Source organism: Pectinophora gossypiella, chromosome 21, assembly GCF_024362695.1.
Source record: "Pectinophora gossypiella chromosome 21, ilPecGoss1.1, whole genome shotgun sequence".
Taxonomy (NCBI): Eukaryota; Metazoa; Arthropoda; class Insecta; order Lepidoptera; family Gelechiidae; genus Pectinophora; species Pectinophora gossypiella.
The window spans coordinates 7,230,719-7,246,927 of NC_065424.1; the positions used below are offsets into that span (position 1 = coordinate 7,230,719).

A 16,209-nucleotide genomic window follows, 5' to 3' on the forward strand; every position below is an offset into this window, starting at 1 on the left:
TTACAGAAAACATGGCGTCTAGAATAAAAATGACGCGTGGAGAACGACTCGAAAAAAAAGAATAGCAGAACGATTACGATACCAAAAAAATAAAAATGACAAAGTACGCTCAACAAAAAGTCAAGGAAAGGGAAAAATATGAAAAGAAAGAAAAAGGAGTTATTAAGACAGTCAATCAAATGACCCCCAGAGAGCAGCGGAAGGCTAGAAAAGTTTAGAGAGAAAGCAAAAATTCGTAGACATCGTTTAGCATTCCAAGAATCAGAATAATTTATTCAACGTAATTATCATGGATAAACTTGTTGAAGGTCAATGTAACATTTTTGAATTTACGTCATTTCGCAAGGTGTTATGGTTGTTGAAAACATATATTTTTATATTTTTAAATATGGAAACACAACACTATTGTCATCACATTCAGTCGCGGAGCTTTCGCTCGCACCTTCTCTCAATACAAGACAAGACGCTGCTGTTTTATTTCATAAATATAATTTCACCGTCCCGACACCCAAGGATTTCTTCATGGTCCTTCGAGCAACGTGAGCATAGTGTGCAGATCATCTACAGGTGTTTGCGGCCAAAACGGTGCGACGGATCAGCACGATTTTTGCGTCAGAAGTTTACGTCGGTCAAGTTTGTGAGTCCATTCCAGTCGCCATTGTTCCTGAACAACGCGGTAAGATTGTACTTCATTCATTCACTCAATCATCGTTGCCGCGGCGGAAGGACACACCGACGTCGAAGTGTTCAAAACCGGAGAAAGCAATCTTCATCTGCGTGTAACCGAATTTACAAAGAAGAACTTCAATAGTGTTCGTTTATATGTAACGATTTTATTTCGTCAAACACGCCGAAGATAAAGGACAACACAATACAAATAATATTGCTATCTCACTCACTCATAGCATATTACGGAACATTAATATTGCTACAAAAAACGCGAAGTTCGGAGTGAAGTGAGCGATTTTTAGCAATCAACGTTGTCGTTCAATACAATTGATCTCGATCCCAATCTTAACAGGAATTGTATTGCATCATCTTTTTACCACGTTTTTGTATACCGAACGACCATATTTTTTTCAGCAAAAGTGAATTTAAACAATTCTGTACTTGTTTATATAATTATGTAGTCAGTAAGATGGCAAGCAACAATGAGCTATTTAACAGGCGGAAATATGTAAAAGGCACGATGACGCGCCTACGCAACTCGCTAACGTCGGAATTCCTCGCGTCCGCATCCGAACAAATGTTACGCACGAAGCAAGAACATGCCCAGTTCATCTTCAAGGAGTATATAGACCTGACTGTTCAGGTCAACGACGACCATGATCCCACTCGTGTTGAAGAGGCCTACTTTGCGTGTATGGACTTACTGCGCACTACTTTGCAGTCAAGATTCGGGACGACGGCGGCGGCGGCAAAGCCAAGTGGCGGTTCTAATAACGTCACGTGTAAGTTAAAACTCCCTGATATCCAAATACCACCATTCGACGGCAAGTACCTAGAATACAAACCTTTCATCGAATTGTTTACGGCGCTTGTGCATAATGATTCTAACATTTTTGACATTCAAAAGTTTGTGTATTTACGTGATTTTCTAAAAGGAGAAGCCTTCGATCTTATTAATAATTTACCAATACAAGACTCAAGTTACAGTGAAGCATCGACAATCCTGCGTGATCGATATGATAATAGTCACAAAATTGTATTTGTCCAAGTTATTGGATCTTGCCTCGATACCTAGGCCAAATGTAACCATGTTACGTAATTTAATTTCTGTTGCAAAACAGCATGTAGCAGCTCTAAAAAAATTAAATGAACCCGTTGATAAATGGGACAGCATACTTGTATGCATTCTATCTCGGAAATTCGACCCAGTCACTAATAGAGCTTACTGTTTGGATAGGAACTCATCTCAATCCCAAACTTTTACAGATTTCATAAAATATCTTGAAACAAGAGCTCTAGCTCTCGAAAACTCGAGCAACAATGATGTCATCGGCGCTAGGAAAGTACAAGCTACTGCTGCAGTTACAAATAATCACGTAGCTAAGTGCTATTACTGCGGTAAGTCAGATCACAAAATATTTCCCAAGTTTTTGCTTGCATCGATTGCAGAACGTGTTGAATGTGTTAAAGCTAAAAAGCTATGCAAAACCTGCTTAAACAGCCCTACAGGGAAATGTCGCTTTCATTTTAAATGCACTCACTGCAAGCAAAATCACAACACGCTCTTGCATGATGGAAATGAAACATCTTCATCATCTGGTACTGAGGGTGGGGTGGCGTTGCTGTCAGGCTTGAATGACAGCAACCAAGTTTTGTTGCCTGCTGCCAAGGTGAAAATGTTAACTGAAAATGGGCGGGAATTGATAGTCAAGGCTTTATTAGACTCTGGCAGTCATCTTTCATTACAACTAAACTAGCTAATCTAATTGGGAGAAATCTACTAGCTACAAACACAGAGGTTTCTGGAATTGCTAAACCTGAAAAGAAAATACGAAGTTCCTTGCAAGTGGACATATTTTCATGTGCTTATCCCTATAAAGTTAATACTAACTGCCTAGTGGTGGTAAATAACTACTAACTTGCCACAAAACAGTTTTGACCTGTCACTTATTAACATTCCAAAAAAAATATTACTAGCCGATGACACATTCAATAAAACAAGCGAGATAGACATTTTATTAGCTGCTGACATCTTTTTTCAGGCGTTGCTGCCCCAGCTTGAGGACCAGCACAATGAGTTCAGCGATCCTGCGACACCCCGACTCGTTCACACGCAGTTTGGTTATTTGGTTGCAGGAAAAGTCCCCGTACAGTCTCCCCATGAACTTCAGAGTACCCCTGTTTCTTTGTTTTGTCAAGAATGTAAAACAGACTTAAATTCTAATGTTATTCAGTTCTGGAAATCTGAGGCTGTACCAGAAATATATCCTGAGCACCCCACGTCTGAACAAAAATATTGTGAGGAATATTTTAATGAAACGGTTCAACTTGTTGACAATAAATTTGAAGTCTCAATGCCCTTAAAGATTCCAATTTACGATGTAAACAATACTTTAGGGAATTCTCTAGTTCTCGCTATGCGCAGATTTTTGAATTTAGAGAAAAGGCTCCATAAAGATGAAGCTTTGTTCAAAGAATATCAAAGTTTTATTCATGAATACATAGAACTTGGCCATGCCAGCTATGTCGATATTTCTAGTTACGACTTTAACAAAGATGCGGTATACTTTATGCCACATCACCCTGTCATACGTGAAAATGCAGTTAGTACTCGTTTACGTACAGTATTTGACGGGTCTATGAAAACAACAAATAAAGGTACGTTTACACGCTTGCCAAGCCTTCGCAAGCCCCAACAATCACAAGCGTGTAAAGAGGGCGTTTGGCTTGGCTTGCGTGAGTTTGTGGGCGCTTCCTTCCGATCCAGTCGAGTGTCGGTTTTTTGACGCAGATCAAAGGGCGTTTGCGGCAAGCGCTTGCGACGCATTTACACGTTGGTCCGCGTTCAGTGGGCATTGTGATCTCGCGGCGAGTACACGTTTCCGCTCTAGCCCGCACGCTTCCGTGTACGCAAGTGCGAATTAGCGAGTGGGCCGTTATGGTGTCTAGATTTATTTTGTGCTTGTACGGACAAAATAAAAAATGAGTAGCTGGTCAAATGACGACTGTCTTTCTTTCCTCGAGCATTACCAGATGGAATCCTGCATCTGGAATCCCAAAGATGCAAATCACAAAGATAAGAAGAAACAAGCAGATGCATGGATTCGTCTCGCTCAACTTACCGGAAGGCCAGTGAAGGAAGTAAAAAATAAAAAAGAGATATTGATGACTACTTTTCGCAAGCACTTAAAAAAGAAACAGGAATCTATGCGTTCTAGCGCAGGTATGTTCCTACGATGTACCTTTATAATTATTTTGGTAGTCTGCTTAGCAAGGTGTAATTTTACTTTAATTATAGTTAGTTTCTCTATTATTCCGCAACTGTCTCGCTCTAATTTTCGACGTTTTCAAAGATTTGAGAAAATTAATTGTGATAATAAAAAAACTCTCTGCTAGTCACTAGATTATTCCCGTAACATTCCCCATATTTTAATCATATTTTCTTTTTGGTCACTTCCGTATTAATTTATGAAGATACGTTTTGATTATTCTTTTTACTTTATAGGTATGAGCTATTTATGCAAGCGATCAAAAAAGAAATATGTTTGAAATGTGTTTCCACGCATTTTAAATAATAAAAATTATATTCATATACTTCCATTATTTACATTACATTGTATAATATCTTTTATTTTAGGTGCCGATGAAATATACAATCCCACTTGGTATGCCTACGAAATCATGGAGTCATTTTTACTGCAAGTATATACTTCTAATGAAACGTTAAACACCGAAACTGTAAGTCAAAAGTCATTTATTCTAAATAAAAAAAATCGTTACTTATTATAAATTTATTCATACATTTATTCATACATTTATCAACTTATCCATCCAATCCTATTAAAATATGAAGTAAATTCTTCTCTGACTTTTTTGGCATTCAGCAGAGATCTTCGTGGTATTTGTGGTAATGTTTGCAATGCATTATATCCGTCGTTATCTCTGCGCCATGAACCAGGTGTAACCATATTTCCACTACTGTCGTATACGTCTAACGAACCCTGAGGAGTATATCGATTTGAAGAACTTTTACTTGTTCTCAAAAAGTTATGTAGTAATACACAAGTCATCGTAAATTCTGAAACAGTTTGTGGTTCTAAATCGATAGGACGTCTGAATATTCTAAAAACTGAGGTTAAAATTCCAAACGTATTTTCAACTACAACTCGGGATCTAGATAAGTTTTGGTTAAATAGCCTTTTTGGTGAGCCTACTTCATGATTTCCAGGGTAGGGCTTCATTACGTGTTGACTCAATGCAAAAGCACCGTCAGCTAAAAACACGTATGGAATATTAATATTCGATCCTGGAAGTGGACATGGCGGAGGAAAATCTGATTCGTTCCTACATATTCTTTTCCATAGTAAACAATTATTAAAGACGCCACCGTCACTTATTCTTCCTTGACTCCCGATGTCTGCAAATACAAATTTGTATTTGCTATCCACTAACGCCATAAGGACAATACTAAAAGTTTTCTTATAATTGAAATACTCTGTTCCACTATGAGTTGGGCTTTCAATGACTACATGTTTGCCATCCAATGACCCTATGCAATGTGGAAACTTGGTCCTGAATCCTTCTTCAATATTAAGCCATCCTTCTGCTGTGGTAGGCATCTGTAAAAAAAAAAACTAAATGAAATGTGAGTAACAGTATATTATTTTTTTCAGCAATCACAACAAATAGAAGAAGTTACAGATCAGACAGAGGATGATCCTCTGATAAGAGACCGCACCAGTACGCCTATTACACCGTCCACACCACCACCTAGATCACCATCCAGACCACCATCCATACAGGAGTTACTAAACGTCGCCGCCTTGCTTCTGAAACGGCTGAAAAGCAAATGGCCGTGGCTTTTGGTCAATTAACGAATGTTTTAAGTCAAAAACAGAATGAAAATAGACCTCCTTACAAAGAAGATGATTGCGATCTATATGCTAAATTATTGGCTATAAAGCTACGTGAACTGCCAACTGATGAACGAAAAATTATGATGTACCAAATAGATGGGTTGTTTATAAACAGAATCAGTCAAAAATCAAATGAGCGTACACCATACCCTCAATATTATTCTCGACCGTCCTCAATGGCTGGTTCATATTCACGCCATACACCATCTCCTCAAGTCATTCAGAGTCGGCCAACATCAGTTAATAGCGTTTATTCTGAACCTATACATAATTCTCAAAGTTTTTTTTCCCTCTCCATACACAGAAACCTCTCATTCAGCGCCAAACCCAACAGAACATAATATACTAACTCCAATACCTCCAGCTCCATCTACATCAACAGCACCCCTGTCATCTATTCGTATCATATCGGACCAAATCCTCAACCCACCCCCGCGTGACACCAACAACATTATAAACTTGGCTTTATTGAATGCTTTCGAAGATTTTGAGTCGTGAAAATAATTCTTATTTAAGTTATTAAATAATTAAGCTGTAAAATAGATAACATACATACCTACATTCAACAGATTTCCTATGATTCAATTAAAACCTAAACAAATGTTTAACAATCTTTTATTTTATTCTTACCTTAACTAGATCCTTTAGAATTTCATTAAGAGCTCGGCAAACTTCACGAATGGTTATTGATATCATAGAGACAGATACTTTAAACAAATAGTGTAGGCTTTTGTAAGAATCACCAGATGCTAAAAATCGTAACGTAATGGCAAGACGAAATTTGGCCGGTATGGCATCTCTGAAGTCTGTATCTTGCTTAGATATCATTTGTGAAATTTTCTGTAGTAAAAACTCAAAATCATTATAACTCATTCGGCAGAAGTTATCAAACTCTCCAGAAGGTTCATATAAAAGCTCATTAAATTTTTCTTCTATAAATTGTCTGTAACAAATTAAATACAGTTACAGTACATATTGTGGCATAACGGCGTAACTACAGCAGATAATGGTTAAACCAAAATAGTAGTTACCTGGTACGATTTCGATGAATCTTTTTCATCCACCATCTTCGTTGTCGTCGAGTTTTTCTTTTTTTTGTTTCACTTTGCTTGCATTTTAAATAAAAGTACGATAAACCAAATGCAATAGCCGTCACAAGTTCGGTGTCCGCCATGCTTGGATCTATCTTGCAGACTGACGCGTTCCCAAGCGTGTAAACTCCTTTCAAACGCCAAACGAGATTTGTGGAGGCTTGGGGCTGTTTGCCGCTTGCGAAGGCTTGGCAAGCGTGTAAACGTACCAATACGCTTGGTAAACGTTCAGTGTCGCGCGCGCGCGAGCTTACGGAAGGTGGATGTGTCGCTTCGATACCAAATTGTCAGCAGAACTGTTTTTGGCGCGTTAACATGTCCGATTGGTCAGAAGATATAACTCTTTGTTTCTTAGAAGCATATCAAAATGAGCTATGCATTTGGAATTCAAAAGATATTAACCACAAAAATAGGCAGAAGGTCAACGATGCGTGGACCCGCATCGGTGTAATATTCAATAAAAATATGAAAGAATAAAAAATTAAAAAAGAAATATTAATGGCTACATTCAGGAGACACTTCAAAAAGAAACAAGACTCGATTCGTTCTGGTGCAGGTTAGTTTTGTTTGACTGTTTTTTTATTATTACATGGAATCCTTTTCGTACTTTTCAAACACTACTTGTCTTGTATAAATTTTAGGAGCAGACGATATCTACAAACCCATATGGTTTGCTTATGATCTAATGGAATCATTTTTGGGGCCAGTGTATACAAGCACGAATAATATAAATACAGAGGTAAGTAAAACTATAAATATTTTTCTTAGTGCCTCAATTTCAAAAGCAAGGTCTCGTGCTCCACGCAGTCGAACGCCTTAGACAAGTCACAGAATACTCCGACGGCATTCTGCGACTTGCTCTGCTTGGTTGCGAAAAAATGCAGATACCATTTTCAAAGTGACTGCAAGTTTTGTCTTCGGATTTTTGCTATGTCTACCCTGTTAGCGATTATAAGCGTGATTTTTATTTACTTTTAATTAAAAATGTGTCTTTGAGCACCTTTAACAACGTTAGAAAGCAGCAGCTACATTGTATGAGAATGACAAATTTCCCTTCAAATCTGTCTGTCTTGCAATCGTTGAGGGCTAATTACTTAGTTTTTTGCCCGTATTAACGGTACTTTTTATTAATGTTTCTAAAAGCCTATTAAATGGAGCAGTTTTTAGAAATACTTTCAGGGTCCATGACAATCTCATGTGTTTATTATTCTTCGGCGAAGTTTTAACAACTGTAACAATTTTGGTCGAATTCTCACTATGATTTCCAATAACTTTTTTTTATCTTTGATTTGACTGTTTTCATTTTTTCACCTAGCGGTACATATCCTTAGGCATAGTTATGAAGTTTAATAAAAGAATTGTTAAGAAAGAGATAGCGACAAAATGATGATTTTGTCTGAAAATCTAGAAAAAGGTACAAAATGGGTCATATCTCCTAAACCGTAAATAATTGCTGAACATACATGGGGGTGTTTCTGGTAGCTAATGAGCCCCTCTTTCTAATTATTCATTTTGAACCTGAACTTCTGGACCACCCTGTATAAAGGTTTTCTTCGCATGTTTAAAGGATGCTAACTCATTTCTACTGAGTAGTGAGAAGAAAGGCTGGATCGCCAAGATTCCCGTCGACACCATTGAAGCCCAGGGAATAATCCGAGCTCCTGTCGAATTATCTGAGGAGGAGATGCTCGAACAGTTGACTGCTTCCTACAACATAATTGGTGTTAAGAGATTTACCAAAAAGCAAAACGATGGAACTTCTATACCCCTGCCTACTGTCCTCATAACTTTTTTGTCCACCACACGTCCCGACCACGTCATTTATGTAATGAGTCTCTCCCCTATACATCTTTTGTGACACATCACGCGGCCAGTTCGAATTCCTGCGAGCTCCGATTGGTCTGTCCATCTGCCCGAAGTATTTCATGCGATTTGTAAGCATTATCTTTAGGCCTGTCATCTCATAATGACAACTTCGCAAAATGCCAACTTCTCAATATGACAACTTCTCAATATGACAACTTCTCAAAATGCCAACCTCTCAGAATACCAATTTCTCAAAATTACAACTATCAATATATCGATTTCTTTGAGGCTGGAACTTTGAAGAGGAAATGAAGAATATTACTAGGTTCCCAAAAGGTTAAAAGAATTATAATTATATTACGTGTCATTTATGCAATATTTGAAATACTTAACTGTAATGTGAACGAACAAAATGAGTCGTGAATTCGAAATTATCAGCAATCAGAAAGGTGGTTTATTAATGTTACGTGGTAATGGATATCGATATACTAAAAATAAAACAAATTCAAACGGCTCAAGTTTGTGGAGGTGTGTCAATCGTGTATGCAGCGCTTCGGCAACACTTGATAAAGATGATCAAGTAATTTTACGTGAATCACAACATGTTTGTGAACCATCTGTTATCTTGAATGAAATTACAAAGGAAAAAGAAAAGTTAAAACATACTGTATGTAAAAATTTGGGACCAGTGCCTAAGATTGTTAATATGACGAGACAATAAACAATAAATGTTGAATTATGAAGAGACAATAAACAAGATAAAGATTTGATACCTTCTTTCAACTCAATAAAAGATTCACTGTACAGAGCACGTAAAAAAATTTTAAACACAGATTTTTTGTCCGATTCCACTACACAAAGTGTTACCGTTCCCGAAGTTTTGGCAAAAAATTTTTTGATATGTGAAGATGGCGACCAGGAAAAAAAAATATTTTTGCAACAAAAACGGCTCGAACAATTATGGAAAATACACTAGGCTGCTGGTTTGCTGATGGTACCTTCAAAGTGGCTCCGAAACCGTTTTATCAATTTTACGTTCTCTATTTAGAGTTAAAATCGGACCAAAAATCAACAAATATCGTTCCCGTTATATACAGGGTGTTAGTGACATCGTAACGAAAACTTTGAGGGATGATTCAGACCATGATTCTGAGTCGATATCAAGTGGATTTTTCCGTCGCAAAAATCATGTATGTTTTTTTAGTTTTTTAAAATTATTTTCAATTCTATACTTTTGTGATGGAAAATTCCACTTGATATTAACTCAGAAAAATCAGCTGAATCATCCCTCTCAGTATTCGTTACGATGTCACTTACACCCCGTACAAGTACATACGGTAGCCATACAAGTGGGTATGGCTGTTAGTGACACCGTAACGAATATTGAGTGGAAGTGGAGAAGTGGAATTTCCTGTCCAAAAATTCATGACTTTTTTGTTTTTTTTTTTAATTATTTTCCTATCCATACTTTTGCGACGGAAAATTCCACTTGATATCAACTCAGAATCATGGTCTGAATCATCCCTCAAAGTTTTCGTTACGATGTCACTAACAGCCTGTATATGTATGTTGTTGCCGAATAAAACCAAGGAAACCTATAATAAATTGTTTGCATTATTAAAACTACATTGTCAAATTAATATACAAACTTTCAAGTGCGATTACGAAATTGCTCAGATGAATGCTGTATCTAAAAAATTTTCCAAATGTTGAAGTAAGCGGATGTTATCATCATTTTAATGAAGCGGTGTGGAGAAAGTAAAAAAAAATAAAATTTAACAGAACATCAGAAGGAACGTAACAAGGATGGCTGCAATGTTGCCATTATTACCCGCAAATTATACCGGGTGTTAGTGACATCGTAACGAATACTGAGAGGGATGATTCAGACCATGATTCTGAGTTAATATCTAGTGGAATTTTCCGTCGCAAAATTCATGAAATTTTGAGTTTTGTTTTTAATTATTTTCAATTCCATATTGTGTTTTTAGCTGCATAGAACCCAAATTTCAATAAAAAAAACAATAATGACAAATTATCGAAAATTTTCGATGTAATGGAGACAACAGCTGCTCGAACGGGTCAACGGCCACACGCACCGAGCCGCGCGCCCCGCTCCGCGCGCCCCGCGCCGCACGCCGGCGGCGGCGCGGCGGCGCGCGGCGGCGCGGCCTACAAAGTAGGCACTACGAACCGATCCTATTTCTTTCTCTGTCTATCGTAAATTTATAAATTTATTTTATTCTTATTCTTAAATGGACGGATAATCAACAGGCATAAAATTTATGGAATACACGTCAATTTTAAGCAGAAATCTAAAACAACCGACAGAATTAAGTTGACAGCACACGTCAAACGGTTTGCATACCAGCGAGATACCTTTTTGATTCGACCGGGTTATTCATTCATTTACTCATAGGAATCGGGGCCATTATCTACCTAAAACAGTTGAAACAGTAAATAATTGTATTCTTTGTTGTCATTAGAATAACTAACAACCAACTAACACAACCACCACAGATTAGGTAATTAGTTACCTACTATGTCAACCATCCACCAACTTAGTATGTAAGTACCTACGCAAAACCTCGCTACACAAAAATCGAGCGAGATCGCGTCTAGAATTGGGCGGACACTCCGCCAGAGTGTTGCCTATCGATATTCTATCGATACCTAGTTAAAAAAAAACCAATAGTTACCTATCGATAGATCTTTTAGATCAATACCCATTATTATTACAAAGCAAGACCTATCGGTACTATCGCTAGTATCGATCTAAATGTACTATCACTACTTTCGATAGTTTAGACAATTTTCAAGTTCAACAATTGATAATCTACCTATCGATAGTTCGGCAACTCCGCCGCGTAGGCAATGTTCAAAGAAAAAAATTGTCCGAGAGGAGTGATCTTATTTTTCTTGTTACATGTTGGTACCGAGGTACTAAGTACTAAGTTATTCGTGGTTTTAAATCTCATTGTTAAATCATCAGTAAAGAACTAATTAAACCTATCCTGTTCTGTGTACAATATTCATGTAACGGCTACGTGCTTACATAAGTACCTAGTAGACGGGAGCAACGACTTAACGTACCTTCCGAAGCACGGATCATTTTACTTTCGGACAATCAGGTGATCAGCCTGTAACGTCCCAACCAAAGGCCTTATAAACAGATTTTTGTGATATGTCCCCACCGGAATACGAACCCGGACCCTCCGCATCCCATCGCTCAACCACTGGACCACATAGGCCAAGAAGGTTCTAAGACATAATTAAAGGATCCTGGGACGCAAGACCTCCGAGTTAGGGCTTGTTTGATCTGTCTTGATGGATACTCGGACGTGAATAGCCTCACGGATCAAGGGCAACGCGCGCCAATAAAGTAGGCATTACGAACAGATACTAGGTATTTCTTTGAGTTGATAGGTATCAAGTGAAGTTTCCTGTCGCCAAATTCATAAAAAAATTAGATTTTTTTCAATCCCATATTGTGTTTTAAGCTGCATAGAACGCACATTTAAAATAAACAAATAAAAATTACTAATTATTAAATTTTATCAATGTCATCAATAATAATAATAACGTATCTACAACTTCAGCTATGCGCAGGTGAATAGCCGGCGCACGGGTCAAGGGCAACGCTCGCCAATAAAGTAGGCATACGAACAGATACTATTTCTTTCTCTGTCACTTGCACCATAAACATACTTCTCTCTCTCTCTCTAGTCGTCGGCTCGACTCGGCCGCGGCCGGTGCGTCGTCGGCGCCCTTAGTCGGCGCCTTTGATGCTTTGCGCTAACGCCGCCGCGCGCTTCCGCTCAGTCGAATACTAAGCTTGACCCGAATCGCGTGATGTTTTTCGAGGATATTTTTTTCGTGTTTGTGAGTGTTTGTTTCATTCTGTAAATGAGTAGTGTCGACTATGATGATAGATCATAGACCATTTACTGCGCAAAAGTATGGAAGATTGTTGATGTTTATTAACCCTTTCACGGGCAGAGATCATGGGTCATTAATGGTTCATAATAGTAAGACACCTTGGAATCGGAACGTCATTATACTCGCTCCTTGTTCGAGAGGTTTTTAACAGTGTAGTCTACGTCTTATGCTCCAGCATCGTCACAATTTTCAAAGCTCATATCCAAAGCTAAAAAAAAAAAGTTAGTTTCCCGCTTCCTGAACGCAGCTGTCAACTAATGTCATTACGGTTTTTGTGCACCGGCGCGTCACTTCGCCTCCGTAAATAAACTTATTGAAAACTAATATTTAATACAAAAACATGATTGATATAGTGCGAAAAATCTGTTACTTACATAATCAAGTGCTTTTTTCTCTAAAAAAGCTAGAAACAGTACCAAAGAAAAAATGTGGATGACGACGAGCGTAAGTTCTTTTTGATAAAACAAAATGTGGATTAAACTGGTAAGTCTTAACATTATCCATCTACTAAAACAAGAGAAGATATAATTATGATCAATTCAATTTAATTCCTTTTATTGTCGAAAACAAATTACTTTTTTGAGGTTATAATTTTATAATCCTAACATTCAAAGAAGTAACTTAAGTTGGTACTTATTACTAATAAAAGTAACTAGTTTTATTAACAGAAATAATAATAATATTAAAATTGTATCGTGTTCGTGTTATAACAGTGATTTAAAAGTTATACTTTATTCCGATGTTGATGTTGTTTAAATTCGCCTTATATAAGGCAGGCAAAGATCTGAGGACTATACAGTCTTGACTTTAGTAATTTAATATTCGAAAATCACTTCAGTCCCTAATTGCCGCGTTTTTATTTTTTTCATCTGTCAAAAAAAAAAAAAAAAACAATTTTGTTTCTTTTTGTAATTCGTATTCTTGGCTTATGTTGCGGTTGATAACTTACTATCAGCGAATGAAATGAGCAGTTTTATTATAAAACAAAGAGAACCAGTGAAATATAACCGCAGAATGGCATAGAAAAGTAAATAATTAACTCGGAAATAATTTGACAAGTTCAGATAATTAGATGACAGAAGCACTTCATGTTTACCCTGTTCATCAAGAAGTACCTATGACACAGTAGTACTCGATATCACAGAGGTCATCTAAACCATTGGTAGACAAGATACATAACTTATTCAAGATAACACTTAAAACATTTAGAGGATTATAATTGGTTTACTACAAGATAACCATACTTAAAAATGATATTATATATATTATAACAGTACATAATCCCTTCTCACAGTCTCTGTTAAGTGGTGTTAATAATGTTATCTTCTCCGAATGATACTTACAATATAAGATGTTGATAATATACCCTAACAATAAAAACAGAAAGAGTGTTAAGAGAGTACAGGCAAAAGATAGCCTTATTATAGTAAGCAATTTCTTCCAAATTACTCTAATCTTATTATAATTCAAGCTTCCAACGTATGGGTGATGATTATTGGTACCAACCTAACCAACAAGAGAACACCACTTGGAGAGTCACCTAGTTAAGCACTAGTAGTGAACTGTCTGACTAGAGAATAGACAGACTATTTGTTTCCTTTTAGAGCTATCACAATAGAGGATAGACAATGGACTTGATGTATCAACCCTATTAACATAAAAATCAACCACTAAGACTGTTGCAAAGCGCAAATATACCTATGCCTTATTTTAATACCTACAGCTATCATTTAGCGGATGGACAGTGGATTTGATGGTACCAACTTAATGTACATAAGAGCTATCACTAGGAAGTTTGCCATTGCTAAGCGCTAATATAACTATTTTACATTTCCATACCTAGAGCTATCACTTAGAGGATAGACAATGGACTTAAAGGCACAATGCACATAAGAACTACCATTAGGAAGGTCGCCATTGATAAGCGCTAATATACCTATTTGTCATTTCCATACCTAGAGCTATCACTTAGAGGATAGACAATATACTTGAAGGTATCAATGCAATGAACATAAGAGCTACCACTAGGAAGGTCGCCACTGACAAGCGCTAACATACCTATTTCTCATTTCCATACTTAGAGCTATCACTTAGAGGATAGACAATGGACTTGATGGTATCAACCTAATTAACAAAAGATCTACCACCAGGAAGGTCGCCATTGCCAAGCGCTAATATACCTATTTATCATTTCCATGCCTAGAGCTATCACTTAGAGGATAGACAATGGACTTGAAGGTATCAACACAATGAATGTAAGAGCTACCACTAAGAAAGTCGCCATTGCCAAGCGCTAATATACCTATTTATCATTTCCATGCCTAGAGCTATCACTTAGAGGATAGACAATGGACTTGAAGGTATCAACACAATGAATGTAAGAGCTACCACTAAGAAAGTCACCATTGACAAGCGCTAACATACCTATTTCTCATTTCCATACTTAGAGCTATCACTTAGAGGATAGACAATGGACTTGATGGTATGAACCCTATTAACATAAGAGCTACCACGATTATGGTCGGCATTGGCAAGCGCTATATACCTATTTCTCATTTCCATACCTAGAGCTATCACTTAGAGGATAGACAATGGACTTGATGGTATCAACTCAAATAACATAAAGCTACCACTACAAGTATCGCCTTTTGCTAAACGCTAGTAGATAGCTAGAACATAGACCAACTATTTTTTATACTTTTATTTCCATGTTTGGTTTGTCACTTGAGGAATCGAAGATAAACCATTGAATTGTCGGGGCTTACCTACCCATGTTGAAACTCAAGATTAGACTAATGCTGAGAAACAATAGACTATTATGTCAAATTGATTATTATAAAATAATGAGAGTACAAATTCTGAAGAAATAACCGACAATTCAAAACCTAAAAGCCTCTGTTCTATTAATCAACCTCAACTGTGCTAGAAATCAAAGTATTAATAGTATGTAATGTCAGAGATTACTTTCAAAAGAGATAACTGTACACAAGACATGGTTAGAGAATACTGCTATTAAATTCTTTCAACCAACATCATAAAATTCAAATAGCACATAAATAATAATGAATAACATTACCCGAAGAGTGAGTAAACGAGATAGCAACAGGATCTGTGGAACAGAGACAACAGTATCAGCAGGCAGCCCCACAGCCAACAGCATGAACAGAAAGCCCACAAGGAACAGTATCAGCAGGCCGCCCCACAGCCAGCAATAAAAGCAGTGATGCAACCAGTCATGATCAGCAGTGCCATAACCAGCAGTACCAGCAGCCCTACAGCCAGCAGTAGTAGCAGAGCTACAACCAGATGTATTAGCAGTCTCACAGCCATTAGTATCAACAGTGGCCCAGGCAGCAAGGCCGTTTAAGAATAGTACCTCATGAGGAGGAAGAATTCCCTATAAAGTTATAATGGGAAAATTTGCACAAGCAAATATACCTACCTTTATGATATTTACTTTTTCAAAATTCCGGTAAAATTAATTCCGAATGTCTATCACTAAAAGTTTTAGCATTATCATTAAGACATGGGATTCAAATCCTGTCTTTGTTAATCAGGAATAACAATACTAATCTCAGTATAAATTGAGGTACCTACCTGATAATATTATAACTTCAATGAAAATTTCCTTCAAGTGTTACATTCGAAATTGTAAAATTTTGATACCTAGTTCGGTTAGATAGAATAGTTGCCCTTTTTATTATTAACTCATAGGTGAAAAGGAAGGAAAAATAGTTCATTAGTAACATATAACTTACATCACCATTAGCGTTTTCTCTAAATTATGT

At 37.1% G+C, this 16,209-nt stretch overlaps 3 protein-coding genes across 3 annotated transcripts; 2 read left to right on the top strand and 1 right to left on the bottom strand.

Moving 5' to 3' along the window:
* The first annotated feature begins 283 nt into the window (after positions 1 to 283).
* LOC126376679 (uncharacterized) lies at positions 284 to 2,426 on the top strand. Its single transcript, XM_050024229.1, has 2 exons — positions 284 to 1,493; positions 1,936 to 2,426. The coding sequence occupies exons 1-2, from the start codon at positions 1,139 to 1,141 to the stop codon at positions 2,424 to 2,426; spliced, it is 846 nt and encodes a 281-aa protein (XP_049880186.1). The 5' UTR covers positions 284 to 1,138.
* Positions 2,427 to 3,651: 1,225 nt separating this feature from the next.
* Positions 3,652 to 6,146, top strand: LOC126376710 (uncharacterized). Its single transcript, XM_050024266.1, has 3 exons — positions 3,652 to 3,892; positions 4,307 to 4,407; positions 5,343 to 6,146. The coding sequence occupies exons 1-3, from the start codon at positions 3,652 to 3,654 to the stop codon at positions 5,541 to 5,543; spliced, it is 543 nt and encodes a 180-aa protein (XP_049880223.1). The 3' UTR covers positions 5,544 to 6,146.
* Positions 4,446 to 8,906, bottom strand: LOC126376608 (uncharacterized). Its single transcript, XM_050024104.1, has 3 exons — positions 6,617 to 8,906; positions 6,216 to 6,528; positions 4,446 to 5,288 (listed from the first exon to the last, which is right to left on the bottom strand). Exons 1-3 carry the CDS (start codon positions 6,757 to 6,759, stop codon positions 4,488 to 4,490), a joined length of 1,257 nt encoding a protein of 418 aa, XP_049880061.1. The 5' UTR covers positions 6,760 to 8,906; the 3' UTR covers positions 4,446 to 4,487.
* Between the last annotated feature and the right edge of the window lie 7,303 nt (positions 8,907 to 16,209).